The sequence below is a fragment of the Pempheris klunzingeri genome, chromosome 11, assembly GCF_042242105.1.
Source record: "Pempheris klunzingeri isolate RE-2024b chromosome 11, fPemKlu1.hap1, whole genome shotgun sequence".
Taxonomy (NCBI): Eukaryota; Metazoa; Chordata; class Actinopteri; order Acropomatiformes; family Pempheridae; genus Pempheris; species Pempheris klunzingeri.
Window position 1 is genome coordinate 5,405,134 of NC_092022.1, and position 14,515 is coordinate 5,419,648.

Genomic DNA, 14,515 nt, shown 5'->3' on the forward strand with positions numbered 1-14,515 from the left:
GCAAGTCCGCTGCATTTCCTGATAGGGTTTTTATCTGAGTGACAACATTTAAATTGGTAAAGCAAAACCTCAGATAGACGACACAGGCATGAGCATGTCATGTACCAGTGCAAATGTTAAATATCCAGATATTCTTCATATTGAGATCCTCATTCTCCCAAGCTAATGTACAAAGTGAACATGACAATAATTCAGTGTAGATACATCAGACACACAGACAAGTGTCAGTGATTAATGCGTTGATACTGTACAGCGCTGTACATTTGCTCTATAACTGTACCACAGTTAGGGTTAAGTAGGACATATCGTAACTGTTACTAAGCAAGGATTGGCTTTTATCTTCACACAGTTGTGTGAGTTGTGCGAGCAGAAAGCGTTACTGATCTTTTTTTTGTGTGCAAGGCAAGGAGTGGGAACTTTTCCATGTTGCACAGAAGCAGCAACTGTTCCCCTTCACATATGGCTTTCTTGATGTATATCACAAGGAGCATCCAGATTGATTAAGAAATCATTAATGATCTCATATTAATAATAATTCTTGCTTTACTGTGCAGAGAAGCTGCTGATAATGGATCCTTGTTGTCCTCCTCAGCTTCCTCTAAAACTATTATGTATTTTATCATTTTCAGTCCTCTCTACATGCCAAGCATGAAAGAAGATTCTCTTCTGATGAAAACTGTTCTACATTTATTTTGCGGAGAGAAAATTCTCAAATGCAATTCATCAGGACGTAGTTGAATGCACAATGTATTGAGGATTGGTTTCAAAGTGTTTCCCACGACAACTTTCTACAGAGCTTTTCCCATACGGAGAACAAATAATATCTCATCATGAGACACCAAACTTTTTTCTTGATTCAGCAGATTTGTTCCTCACTGGTGCTATTTCTAAAGAGCCTCTCATAAAGCAACGGTGCCTAATATAAGATCAAATAAAATCTGTTGTAATTTTGTTAGAGGTTTGTTCATTTCAAGTGAGAATGTCTTACTGCTGCATCACCGCGATGTGATGTGCCTCATGCATTGCTACTTCTGCAGGAAGTTTCTCTGATGGAAACATTTCATCAGAGAACCAATAACCACGTCTGATTGGTTTATCTCTGTCCTTCAGCTCAGAACTCGGAGTAGTGACACAGACTGTAATGTCAAAGTTAAATCCATCAATCCTCGAACTATGTGGGGCTGTTTAACTACCAGTCTCACCAGTGTCTCAGTGGGTACCCACACGCAAGTGTGTGCATGCATGTGTGTGTCCGTCAGCACCAGGGCTCACGCTGTGCTCTGCCTCGGGCCAGGCTGTCTGCCCTCTGCCAGGCACTGTTCATCAGGACGAGGGCCTCCCCACAACGCTTCTGTACAGACAGATCCCACACGTCTCTGTGAGGAAGATCAACCTGTGCATATAGAGGATACACATGAGGCTTCAACCAGGTAGACGGCAAAATATTGCAATCTTTCTTTTTTTTTTGTGTAAACCACTAATAACGACAGTGGATGCCCACCTGGAAAATGTCCTTCCACGCGGTGTGTAACGCCCCCAGCAGTCGATCTCGCTCTTCACAACCGCTGAAGTACAAAACCCACGGAGGAAGAAACTGAGTGCGATCTGCTGCGAACTCCTACAGGGGGAGAAAAAACCCAGAAGATTAATAGGTCAACAGGAGAATTACGCCAGTACTATATACTAGTATGCTGGTGAATCTGGGGTCATCTGGGTCATTAACCTTTACGTCAAAATAGAACTAATGCCATAAAACTGATTAGCTCTTGCTCTGTCTATGTACATCTGTGCAGGTGTGTGTGTGTGTGTGTATGTGTGGTACATCATGAGTTACATAAAAATAAAATTGTACATTAAAATTGTGCAGCATATAGACCACACATAAACAAACAAACAAATAAAAAAAACTATGCCATAAAATACTATAGACTCAAGAGATAAGATGTAAGATTCATGTAAATCCACACAGTATATTGGACCACCAAGAAGAGTTAAACGTGTGACCACTCACAATGACACAGTACTCCTTATTGGCCTCCACGCTCACAGCAGTGACATCACAGATGTCGGCGCTCCCCAGCGAACGGAAGAAGCTGGTCTGACAGTCCTGATGACAGGTTAGCAGCTTCCTGTCTGTCACCACCAAGCAACATGGGATACATGGGGTGGGGGCCACACCCTGAGGGATGACCTGCAGATAAAATGGTTCATGGACTGTTTAAACCTTTTGTGTACTGTAATGTCCCCCTGCACACTGTGACATATGCATTATTAGAAATGCTCAACAAGTGCTTACTAAACACATTCAGCATGAACTATACATCTCCTTACCCCTTTGGAGACAGACTGACAGAGCAGCTGCATCCAGTCGGCCATGTCCTGCTCATTGTTGGCGCTGAGCTCCAGTGGTGGACGCTCCGTCAGGATGACTTGGAAGGCGTGGGGGCGCTCCGTGCTGTTTGAGCGACGGCAGCCTCCACAGTGCTCGCCTCTGCCAAGAAGTGTGGAGGCACAAAGAGCATGAAAATATATGTGACCACCGTTTTCTGCTTTGGAACAGTGAAGGCCTCCACAGGTTGACCTTCTACCATTTTAGGTCACAGTGGGAAAAGCACAGGAGTTAATTATAAAATGAATGACGCTGCTTCAGTTTCAGGGTCTTGTTATTGCGCATACTGGCTCACTATCGTACGGTCATGACTTACTGGGACACTTGATTATAACAGAGCCATTGTTGATGTTATTATCAATACCTGCCCTTTTTCTACTATGACAAGTCAAAATGTCTGCTGCTAACAAAGACAGTGTTAAAGTGTCTTACCCCATAGTGACTGACTGCAGAGGTGTCACATCAGTTCTTTCAGCATACAAGTACAGAATTCCATTGCTGCAAGACAAGAGGACAACTATTCATATTCACCTAATCCGAAGACTGACATTAAATAACATATACTTTCATAAAACTATTATTATACAGCTTTGTTGAATACTTGATTCTGATTGGTCAATTACAACATTCTACAACCTGTTAATTCTGTATAGCAGAGCATTGCCATGTACAACAGACTGTTGGAAGCAATAAAAAAATCATTTTGAAATCAGTAAAATAATTTTTAAGTCACCATTTTGTGTAAAATTGTTGATATCTTTACTATCTTTACTAAGCGGTGGTCATTATTGCAAAACCACCCCCGCCATGGTAATGCAGGTCTTGAATCATCCTGAAGGGGTTGGTTTAACAATAATGATCAGCTTGCTGTACATTATCCCTCACATATTATATAAGACATTATAATGCGTTGATCTGCAATGATGTCAGTCTCACAAATGCTTTTAAAAAAGGTGCCACACAAACAAATCATTAACACATTTCTTATTAGATATAACTGTTTCTATTTTAATAGTGAAGGCCATTGTCAAATAAATTCAGCACTGACTCTATGCTTTATATTATACACTGTGTCCCTCTGGACACACTGGCAGGAAACCTGCTGGACAGAGCTCAGCATCAGCAGATGGTGACAGAGGTGAAAAGCCACATGCATTTTTAACTAAAGCAAAAGGGAGAAGCAGGGTGGTAGGTATTGACGTAAATGTGATTGACATTTTTGGCACATGACACTCTATATAGTTTTCAGGATCACAATATGTTGGATGTAAGACTTAAATGCGATAAATAAAATGTGTCATGAACACTTACTAGTTTATTTGTTGTGGGAAAGAGATCTTCCAACCTTGTTAATACACAATGTGGGAAGTTTATGAAGGGAAATGTAGTTGGAACCCAGCAAATGTATATCTAAAGGACCATACCAGCTGAAGAGCTGATGTGTGTGACTTGCCCCTACCTGAGGACAAGGTAGCAGCTTTTCCACAGCTCTTTGCCCAGATAAGTGGTTCCAGCCCGGTACTGCACAGACCCCTCCTTAGTGCTGGAATGTCCTCCAGATTTATGTGGGCCACCGTGGGGTGACAAAGTCATGTCCATAGGATCCTCCCAGTGGACCAGTGAATACAGCTGGATAGACACTTCAGATACCTGGAAAAACAGGCAAGTATTAGTTTACCACTCTAAACCAGTAAAAACCACTTGAAAGCCCTGGTTAAGACGAGATTTTGTGATAGTGTCTTGAAATTAATGGTCACTTAGTTTTATGTATAATGAACCTGTAATAAAGAGCTGCGACAACATATGTAAAGTTTTACATCTTCCTTACCTCACATTGAGATTCTTGAGAGACAAACTTGGTAAGAGCCAGTTTTTCCATGGTAGCATCAGTCAGAACAGAGGGGTAAGGAGGCTCACGACAACCCTTCACCATGGCCGACTTGAGAATAGACAAGAACCAGCTGTGGATTGGATAAAATCAGAGGAGGGATTAACAATCATCCATGATGACCATCCACACCTACCAGGTCTCTATGGCTCTTTGCCCTAGACAGTATAAAAGAAGTGGACGCAGCTGAAACGTGATGAAAGTCAAGCCCAAGTGGAAGAGCACTGAATGTGTATTCTTTCAAAATGCCAGCAGGCGGCGACTCAGGCTTCTTTCCTGATCACAATCACTAGGTTTAAGTCTCCTTCGGCACAGCATGCTGTTCATTTAGTCAATTATGGTCCCTAGTTTAGAGTAAACCAGACGATAGAGCAGGGTATGCAGGTCTACATTGCGATAGAGAAGTTACTACCACAGGAATCAGTGCATATCCATGGCACTAGGCACATTTAAATAGCAGTGAATTTCTTTTTCGGTGTTGTCCATGTTTTGGGAAAGTCAATTGTAACATTTTGGTCATCTAAAAATGTCTTATTAGTTTTTTGGTAAGCAAATTTTGGATCCCAGTTAAAATCACAGTTGATGGCAATTGCGGATGGACCTTGCTAACCAAGCTAGCTCGCGAGATCCACTCTCCTCTTGCCAAAGAAGCAAGAGGGTGACGGCAAAAAAGGTTAAAACTTGACTTCAGAATGGTGGTCCACTAACCAATAGGTGATGTCACAGTGGCTACATCCACAGTCTGTGCTCTTTCCACAGGGACAGAAGACAACATCATTTTATGCCGAATGCTTTGAATGTTTTAATTATTCAATCTTTGTACCTGATCCAATTTGGAGTCAGAGTATCAAGAAACATGAGACGAAGACATACAGGTAGACTCACAGAGTCAGAGATGCATCAGCTGTGTCTAACAGGAATTTTCTTCGTCTGTTGGTGCAAACGACCATCACTGTCTGCTGGTCAAGTCCCACCTAAAGAAAAAACGGCACAACTGATATATTAGACACAAAACTAACTTTGTGCTCCACTATCCTAACTGTCACATCATGCTTGAGACTACATGGTTTGTGAATATCATGTAATAAACTGTACATGGATCACACTGAGGACCATGTTGGCTGCTGATTCAACTCACTGAAAGATAGTCCAGCTCATTATATGAAACAGCTTCCTCTACTGTGTAGGGCTTCTCTGCTGCACCTGTGGACGGAAACAACAAGTATAACTAAGGTATACAATGAGCATGTGTTAATGAATTGTATTTTCTGTCTACAGAATAACCTTGTTTAAATTTGGTACCCATGTTTAGTAACTTTTTGTAGATCTTATGGGATGACTACAATGGAATAAACTTTATTCCCTAAATACTTGTTTCCTCTGTGTAAAAATGTATTGTGATTCGTATTACTGATATCAGTATGTGCCTTGTCATGTCTCTTACCGTTCCATCCCTTATTACCAAATCAAGCCAATGTATGCTGGGTTTTTAGCCACTTACCTTTCCTTAGCAGGTAGATGTAACAGTCAGTCAGCAGCAGGTAAAGGGGCTGCAGGTCCCCCTCCATATGGCCTGTACTCATTCTCACCATCTGATACACAAAAATAAATTCTGTCAAGAGTCGGCAGCCTCCAACTTCATCTGTCTCAAGCTATTCTATTCAATAGCGATGGGTTCTGATGACTGGATGGCAGACTGTTGCACAGCATTGATACTTCAAATAATTTTAGAAACTAATGTGAAATTGTATTGTGTCTGCTTTGTTTCTGGTTGCACAGTTTGAATATAATCAAATTAAAGCGTGACTATTTTTTCCAAAGTCAAAAAATACCAAAACTGGCTTACCAATGTGTGAAAGACAATATCATTTTAGAAGACAGATAAAGTTTTTTTCACAATGTGCTTGTTAAAAGACTATCACTGCACTTTTTACTTTTTTATTCAGTTGTTAATGTTACAGTTCATTAAAACAAATACTTAGTACATACATTCCTATTTTCTCCAACAAATGTAACTTAAATAAAGCAAGTAAATTTAGCAAAGAATATTGAGAATAATGACCTTAAAGAGCTGCTCCTCATTCTCTCTGAACACGTGAATCATGAGAAGAAGCAAGTGATTATTGTCCACCCTGAAGTATGAATAATGAAGAACATTAGACACACTTGAAATACAAAAGTTACAACAACAAACAACTAATTTAGTAGAAAATCTTACTTAAACTCTGCAGGATGAGAATTTTCAGAGGGACTAAGCTCTTGTGCTTCCTCAGCAAATGTATTCTTGTCCATTTGCTCTCCTTCTTCTGTGTCTTCCTCCCTCGTCTTCATGTCTAACTCCTGTCCTACTGGCGCTTTTGCCTCTCCTTCATCTTCAAGGCCACCTGAAAGAGTCTGTGACTGGCTATGCTCTGTAGAGTCATAGTGGCCACCACCCGTGGGAGTAAAGTCTGGACTGTCGGGGGTAAAGCAGCATGAGTCTTTAGGCGCAGGAGTGGTCTGCAGGAAGTTGGGGCTTGTGGCCAGAGGGGAGACACCTGCCTCCCCTGCGGCTCGGTCAGGTGGCTCACCCCCTGAATCATCTCGAAAGGGCTGCTTTGTGGGAGGCTCAGGGCCCTGGTTACAGCCTTCATTGTTTTTCTCCTCTGGGTGCTCCCAGGCCTCCTCCCTGTCCAGAACCCCGTTGAGCTGGTCCATGACATCACGGAGGGGTTGGCCCACAGTGTCCATGGAGGTGTCCGTCATCTCTGGAAGCCTCAGGAGGCCTTCTACTCCGTCTTCATCTCTTTCTTCGACCACCTCTGATCCCACCCTGCTTCTCCTCATCTCCCCTTCAGAATCCAGCTGAATTAAAGAATAGTTTAATGAATCAACATCCTCAGAGGCCGGGAGGCTGTTCTCCATTTCTATGTGTTCTGAGGAGACAGAGTTATGGATGCTGCTGTTGGAATCTGTGGAGCCCTTCCCTCGCCGCTTCTTGGCTGGTTTCCTTCGTCTGGCCATCCTGGAACACCAGAATGGTTAGCATTGGTTCAAGCGCTCTAATACAATTTGATTAACTATGCAGATAGAACATGAACCCGCAAGCGACGAAGCTGTAGCTACTGTACCTGATGACCTCCAGCTCATTGCTGATGCTCTCTGTGTCATCCCCAGTGGTGGTGCTGTTGTGGCGGCTGGCAACATGAACTGGCGTGACGTCGGCTGAGGTGTTGGTGGTGTTGGTGTCCGAGTCCTCGTTGAAGGGGTTGTGTCTGAATGTTGGGCTGTGTGGAGAATGATGAGCTGCCACCGTCACCTTGACGGTTCCGGCAGAAAGGACCACTGTGTCGCTGATGACCGTCTGGGGGTCAGAGCCACTGGATCGCGGGCAGCTGGCCTGGTCGGTCAGGTCACCCTCTACCATGAAAATCACACACCAAAGGTTAAAATAAAAATAGCAGTCACACACATTTAGTTCTAAATACATATAAGAAATACAGAGAATTCTTCACACTGTCTTGCCTGTAAGTCATAATAGATACAGGGATCAAAATCTTTGGCCGTAGATATTAATTTAGAGTAGAGTTGCCTCTATTCACACACACATTCTGGGTGATTTTTTTGTCTCTATTTTCATCCGCAATGGTTAGTTGACCAACGAGACAATTTCACAAAAACTCTGTATTTCTTCATCATTGTCACATACAAGCACAAATGTTAGGAACTGCAGTGTTCTTTGTAGTTCTTTGGCTGGGTAAGAGAGGCACAAAACGCAATGCGGAATACATCAAGTAGGTACACAGGCAGCAGCTTTCTTTGCAGTGGTACAGGCCTAAGTCAAGCATTACTTCTGTAGATGGGTCATACTAAACAAATTTTAATAATATCATTTGCTTGTATTGGTATTTTTTTGTCCTTAATGGGATTCATCATGGGAGGACTAAACATTGTTTCTTTTGCAAATTGACCATGAAATAAACGGTCAACCATTACACAACAGACATGTGCGTAATCCACATGCTTTTGGTAGCTTACTGCAAACAGAACTCTGTGACCTTTAGCAACTTCTCTTGGTTGTTACCTCACACTAAAGCTGAGCTGAACCGAGACCAGTGCCACATGTCACACAGGAAGAAGACGACAAAAAACACCAAACAAACAGATAACACATTGTAATGGAGACAGACTGGACGAGGTGAGTACCAGTTACATCAGGCGTTTATCTCGCTGTGGTAAATAATAAGGCAGAGTGAGCATTAGGATCATTCCCCAGATGAGTAACACATGCAGAACATGACAGATAGCCCGTCCAAATACCCACCCAACACTGAACTCCCCTGTGAACCAAAGAGCTGAGCCTCTTCACAAACTTACCCATCAACTTAGCCAACAACTCCTCAGGCTTGTTGTGTTGATAAATTTGACTAAATTGAAAAAGACTAAAACTAATGACATTTCCTGTATATATCTTTTTTTTTTATTTCTTTTGGTTTGTTTTTTTAACTGCATATCATTTCAGTTGTTTTGTGATTTTTCTCAAGTCTAGTTTACGTTAATTATAATATCCTTGCTTCCAACTGAATCGATTCCCAAAAATCAAAGCACTTTTTCCCCATGTCCCTTTGACCATGCTCGTTTCTCATGTCCTCTGATCAGCAGTCCTTTGCATCAGCTTGCTGTATTTTACATATTAAAATGTCTACCCAGCATGCATTAAGCACAAACTGTAGGGTGGCCATGCCAGGTAGGAGGGAAGGAGGGAGGGAGGGAGGGAGGGTGCGAAAGGCGGGAAGTGAAGGGGTTGACCAATGTCCCACCTTCCCAGTCTGCACTTGGCAATGACTGCAACACGGGGAAGATGTCACCGAAATCATAATCTAAAAAGAGGAGGGATAACATTCAACGTTAGAGAGAGATGAAGAGGAGAGTGATACAGTGGAAAAGAAACTAAAAAAATACATGACATATGGTATACAAAATGAACAAAATGGGAACTAAAACATGGAAACTGACTCAGTACTTTGTGGAGGCCGATGAGGAAATCGTTCACTGAGTGCTGCAATCACACCAGTGAGAACATTCTGTAACTGCCAGCCTCTGCGTGCCAAGTGATCCACTCGATAAAAGGCACTTAGGTTTCCGTGAGTCACAAGAGTCTGTAAGGATCAATCCAACTTCTGCTTCAACATGCCATTAGCTTGACATCATTGTATGAATTTGCTCCAAAGTATGAGTGTACACTTGCATTCCAGCAGGGGGCCCGACCAAATCGTAAAACCCAAGAACAAAAGCTGCCATTTAGGAAGAGAGTCAATAATAAGATTCCAAAACACAGGAAAAGGTGTTGTTATCCTTTGTGCAAGCACGTACAAAGTTCATTGGTAGTTGGTTGACCTGTATAAGAAGACTGAGGGGGTAGTTTGAATTTTGGGACGCATCATCAGTAGTGCTCCTCCGGATCCTAGGGTCCGGATCCTAGGCCTTTCACACTATACACCCTCACCAGAGGCGGCCGGCTGCAGGGCAATCAGTCCTGAGCCTGCGTCCCATGCCCAATTATTCATGAGAGTCACCTTGTTGTTAAGTGGCAGACATCTCATGGGACTATGCATAGCAGGGTCGTCCTGTTCCCTGAGTCAAGCCTAAGCTGACCGCATAAGTGTCCAAATTAGCAGCTCATAGAACTGACACTTAATATGTGATGAGGCAAATTTAAAAGGCAGCGACACTCACTAGCCAATGATGAACCAGTGAAAGTGAAAATGAGTGTGTAAATGTGAAAAATGATTTGGCCCCACTGGTGTTTGACTGTCGCAAACCGCTAGCAGCTTCTCATTTTCAGCCCGTGATTTTTCTGGTTCAAAATTAAGCTGTGGTTGTTGGTGGGTCTGTGTTATGTCTGCAAAACAGTGATTGTAGTCCACCAAGAGGTTTTCTGTAGTCCAAACAAGTCCAACATAGTGACAACACGTCTTCTCTCTGATTATCAATTATTACTATTATTATCGGCTTTTAACCAGTTTAGAATCAGGAGCTTCAGTTTTTGGATCAAGTAGCTTGGTACAAATAAGGTGTAACAAATTAAGAGGTCTACACAGGTTATTTTAATATATCAAATACATGTTTAATCCACATTTAGGTAAATACAAGTACTGGATCGAACTCTGTATCTGCAGATATTAAGGGACTATGATCAGGATCAGGACATCCCTTTTGCTTACCTTCACTGGAGGGGGCTATGGCGCTGTCATCCCACTCCAGGTTGGTGGAGGTGAGGGAGGTGAAGGAGTGCAGGGACAAGCTGTCAGAGCTGGGCAGCCTTTCCTCAAAGTCCAGCAGGTTATGGGGTTTGTAGTATTCTGGCATGTAGGGGGCCACATCCAGATAGGGCACGTCCTGAATCGGCGGAGCCCAACAAAAAAAACGTTACAGACATACGGCTGACATTTAGGACCTGAATTTCTATTGACACTATACAGAAATATGCGCTAACCAGCTCCAGATCAAAGCGAATGAACTCCAGGCCAGACACCAGGGTGAGGAAGAGTGTGAGGTGGTCATGACTGCAGACCAGTGCGTTCCTAGTCGCGAGGAATAAAAATCAGCTTCATGTAAGTGACTGACATATACAACAGAAATACAATTTATATACACATTTGTCCTCCATCTTAAGATCATAAAGTCATTCCTGAAATGCAATATAACTTCCACTTGTTGCATAGCATCAAGTTGTGCATTCATGATCTTTATTCCTTTAAGTTATCAAGATCAGAGTCACTGGATAACTTACTTGAAATAATACTTCTGCAGTAATCCTTGGTTCTCCTGGAAGAGGCGCAGATAGCTCTCTAAAGAGCTCTCACTCAGTGCCAAGTATAACCACGCACGGCCTACACAGAGAAGAGATCTTTTTCATGCATAATGCCCACTGAATGATGAATGAATGATGAGGATTTACCCCAAAAGTACTATACATGTAAGCGTGTTTGACTGTGTGAGAGAGATGTCTCACTTCGACCAAGGTTGGTTGCTATGTGCTGAAGCTCATCTATCTGACGGACAGCCTCTCTCCTGGTGAAGTGAAGCACGAGGACCCAGTAGCCTGAGGAGATGTCCTGTAACCTACAGTGTACAAAACAGTCAATAACAGCACAGCCATGAGGCCAAAAGTGGCAGGGGTTTGGAGAGATGACACATATACATTTCCAAAGAAATTTTAACAGTTATAAGTACCCACACCTAGATCAATTATTTGTGGCCGGAGTCTAAAAGCTGACAAAAATGCCCAAAAGAGCGCATGGTGATTAACATGGAGGGACATGGAGGCTTGAACATATTCTGAAAATGCAATATTAATAGGATTTATGACAGGATTTTTTGCATTACCATTATAACTATGCACCTTTCCTCTTTCCAGTATGCAATTAACTTTCAGTGAGTGTCTTACCCGTACAACAGAGCATGGTCCAGGTGTTCACAGAGGCGCTGCAGGACCCGGTCATGATTTCGGATGGCTGGAGTCTCATCTTCACAGGCCGCAAAGTAACTCTGCAACTGCAGAGAGACATGGAGAGAGATTTTAACTCCAGGTCCTGTAACAAAGTTGATACTATTTATCTTTTAAAGACCTGACTGTATTTGAAATACCATAATAAAGGACAGACCATTAAAATGACACCTATTAAGATATTAATTTTCTAAACAGTTAGAATGGATTGAATAAAACTGGCTAAAACTGGGGCTTGGATCCGGAGAGGAATGTTTTTACCATTATGTAGCATATTCCTGAAATCAGCAGCGGTTTAAAACTTTGGTTGAGATGAATTTAATGTTTGTGCAGGACACATTGTTTATTTATCTTTATCTAATCTTTATTTAGTCATTCTGTTGTGTACACGGCTACCTCTGCTGGGCCATTATCCTTAAATGTTCAGACAATCTGGCATGCTGAATCTGGAAATTATGAAATTGTTTTCACGCAAACAAGCCAAGGAATTGAGTTATTTTCGGCAGAAATCAATTTCGAACCTGATAATCAAGTAATTGTACTCCAGCATACTGAATATGAAACAGAACAAGGACCGCAGTGTGAGCACACTGAGCACTGAAGGTGCTTAATGTTTTCCACATTAATAGGAGGTGAACACTGATGATCTCCAAGGATTAGGACAGTACAGCAGCACAATGACCCTACAGTGCAACATAAAGTCAAAACAACCAAGGAATTTAGTGGAGAACAGAGGAATGCTTCTGACCTAAATCCAACTGAGCATGTGTTTCACTGCTGTGACCCCAGGGTGCAGTTACTCCTTGTATTGTAATTTTACTGCTGAAAACCAGACTGAAGGCAATAAACCTATGAAACAAGCAGTAAGTGAAGCTGGCTGCACCATAGGTCTGACTGAACATCACCAGGAAAGATACCAGGCAGCGTTAATGAAAGGTACCATTTGTTCATGCAGATGATGCCATTTGTGTTTCACTGTGGTCCATCATCCCGGCAGTGACCTGTAAAAGCCTCTTGAAAGAAATCCCAATACAGAGTGTAGACACCCAAGAGTAGGTCGGACCCAAAGATCCTGTGACTATTTTCACATTTCACATGACTAAGCGATGTTTGTCTGAGGGAAATACTGCACACTTTCATGGAAGCTTTACGGCTATTTCAAGATCCTTGTGGAGACATTACCACAAAGGAGATAAGCAGGGACTAAATTAGACCGACAGACTCATAGTTAGAAATAACAGAGACAGACACAGTTGAGAAAGCCCTTGCAAAATAGAAACCAGAATGGAAAGTGTATCTACATCCACGCAGGGGGTGGGATGCAATGCTGTCTGTCAGGTTATGAGACAGGTAGTTTCGCAACTTGAGGCAGAGCTGGACTAAAAGTATTTTATCACTAAAATGGAAATTAGTTGCATAGATCTATTGGTTGACCCTCCTGTTGCAAAGATATGTCCGCGGTATGGTTGCAGGTGTGTGTGTTTACATGCTGCAGTGAGCGAACACAGGGGCTTGGTGCCACTATTGTTTACCGTGGTCAAATCAAGAAACTAGACCCTGACAGCCAAAAGCTTGAAAGGATAAATGGTGAAGAGATACATTGTTTGAGTTGTTTGAGTAAGCAAAGGCAAGGCCCTTCCGTAAGAGCGGGCTGATGATGTCCCCTCGACTTGAAAGTTGCCCCCTCTGGTACACAAAAGATGACCTAATGTTAGCTACAATAAATCAAGCATATGGAAATACTCCAATTCAGTGACAAAACTAAAGTGTGCTGACCACCCGGGGAGCACGTACCTTCTTGACAGACAGGGAGATGTTTTCCAATATGCGATCCTTTACTTTCAGTTGATCCATCCCTGGTCTGTTGGCAGCTTACAGCAGACTGTCAGCTGACTCCCAAAGCACAGCTCTTGTTTCGCTAAAGCTAACGCCGCCCGCCTTAGCTAGCTAGCTAGCTAGCTAACATTATTTTGCCCTCCAAAGCAGTTGGCCGCCAATTAATCGATACAGCTGTGGCTGTCAGTTGTGCTCATTCAGTCTGACAGCACTGCTAGCTCACAACCGCCGCGTTAATACAAACAGCAACATAAGTCAGTCGTCAGTCGTCTGTAAACAGATCCGGTTAGCTAAGTAACGTACTGTTTGCCTAGCTCGACGTTAGCTGTAGCCACTTGAGTTTTTTAGCGCTACACTCGGGCTGGGGTGGCTAGCAAGTTGTAGTCCAACCATGGATAACTTTTAACAGCAAATATTTGAATCAAACTCTCCGTTTCACCACTCTGGTTAGATATCGTGAACTACTACAAGTTAGCTTTCCTCGTCTTTGCCTTTGTGTCTAATTAAAGTCTCTGGTGCTCGGGTTACTTTTTGTGCTACTGACCCAACTGTCAGCCTGAACTCAGTCACTGGGTTACGTCACCGCTAGCCTCAAACGCCTCATGCGTTGGCGGACGACAGGAACCGAACAGCGTCCATAATTTTGTCAATTAAAAGTTTTTTTTACGCTCGGGTTTAAGCAGAAGCACAATTATTGTAAAATATCACTTGACTTTGATTCATCATAACCAATTCCTGAATTCGGCGCGTATGCAAGACTGCATATTTTAACTTTCTCATAAATAAATCAGCATTTTGAATTGGTTCATACTGTATCTCATTCGTTGACTTTGTGCAACAAGGCGAATCATGTAGTGAAAGCTAAACCACCTTTTATAGAAGTTGGGCCTTTCATTGACACCGATAGGTGAAT

The 14,515-nt window shown here is 42.5% G+C and overlaps 2 protein-coding genes across 3 annotated transcripts in view; one reads left to right on the plus strand and one right to left on the minus strand.

The window, feature by feature from the left end:
- The window catches only part of LOC139210208 (solute carrier family 25 member 45), a 180,195-nt gene that overhangs the window by 24,764 nt on the left and 140,916 nt on the right, over nt 1–14,515 (plus strand). The gene's annotated exons all lie outside the window — the stretch shown is intronic.
- On the minus strand, nt 690–14,150 carry plekhm2 (pleckstrin homology domain containing, family M (with RUN domain) member 2). Of its 2 annotated transcripts, XM_070840126.1 has the most exons (20): nt 13,561–14,150; nt 11,707–11,813; nt 11,272–11,381; nt 11,050–11,149; nt 10,753–10,840; nt 10,481–10,655; nt 9,077–9,136; nt 7,388–7,676; nt 6,496–7,281; nt 6,340–6,409; nt 5,779–5,869; nt 5,416–5,480; nt 5,163–5,251; nt 4,218–4,350; nt 3,849–4,039; nt 2,822–2,887; nt 2,332–2,491; nt 2,012–2,191; nt 1,502–1,618; nt 690–1,393 (listed from the first exon to the last, which is right to left on the minus strand). In XM_070840126.1, the coding sequence occupies exons 1-20, from the start codon at nt 13,618–13,620 to the stop codon at nt 1,256–1,258; spliced, it is 3,075 nt and encodes a 1,024-aa protein (XP_070696227.1). In that variant the 5' UTR covers nt 13,621–14,150; the 3' UTR covers nt 690–1,255. The 2 variants fall into 2 exon arrangements, with proteins under 2 accessions (XP_070696227.1, XP_070696228.1); XM_070840127.1 differs by lacking the exon at nt 9,077–9,136.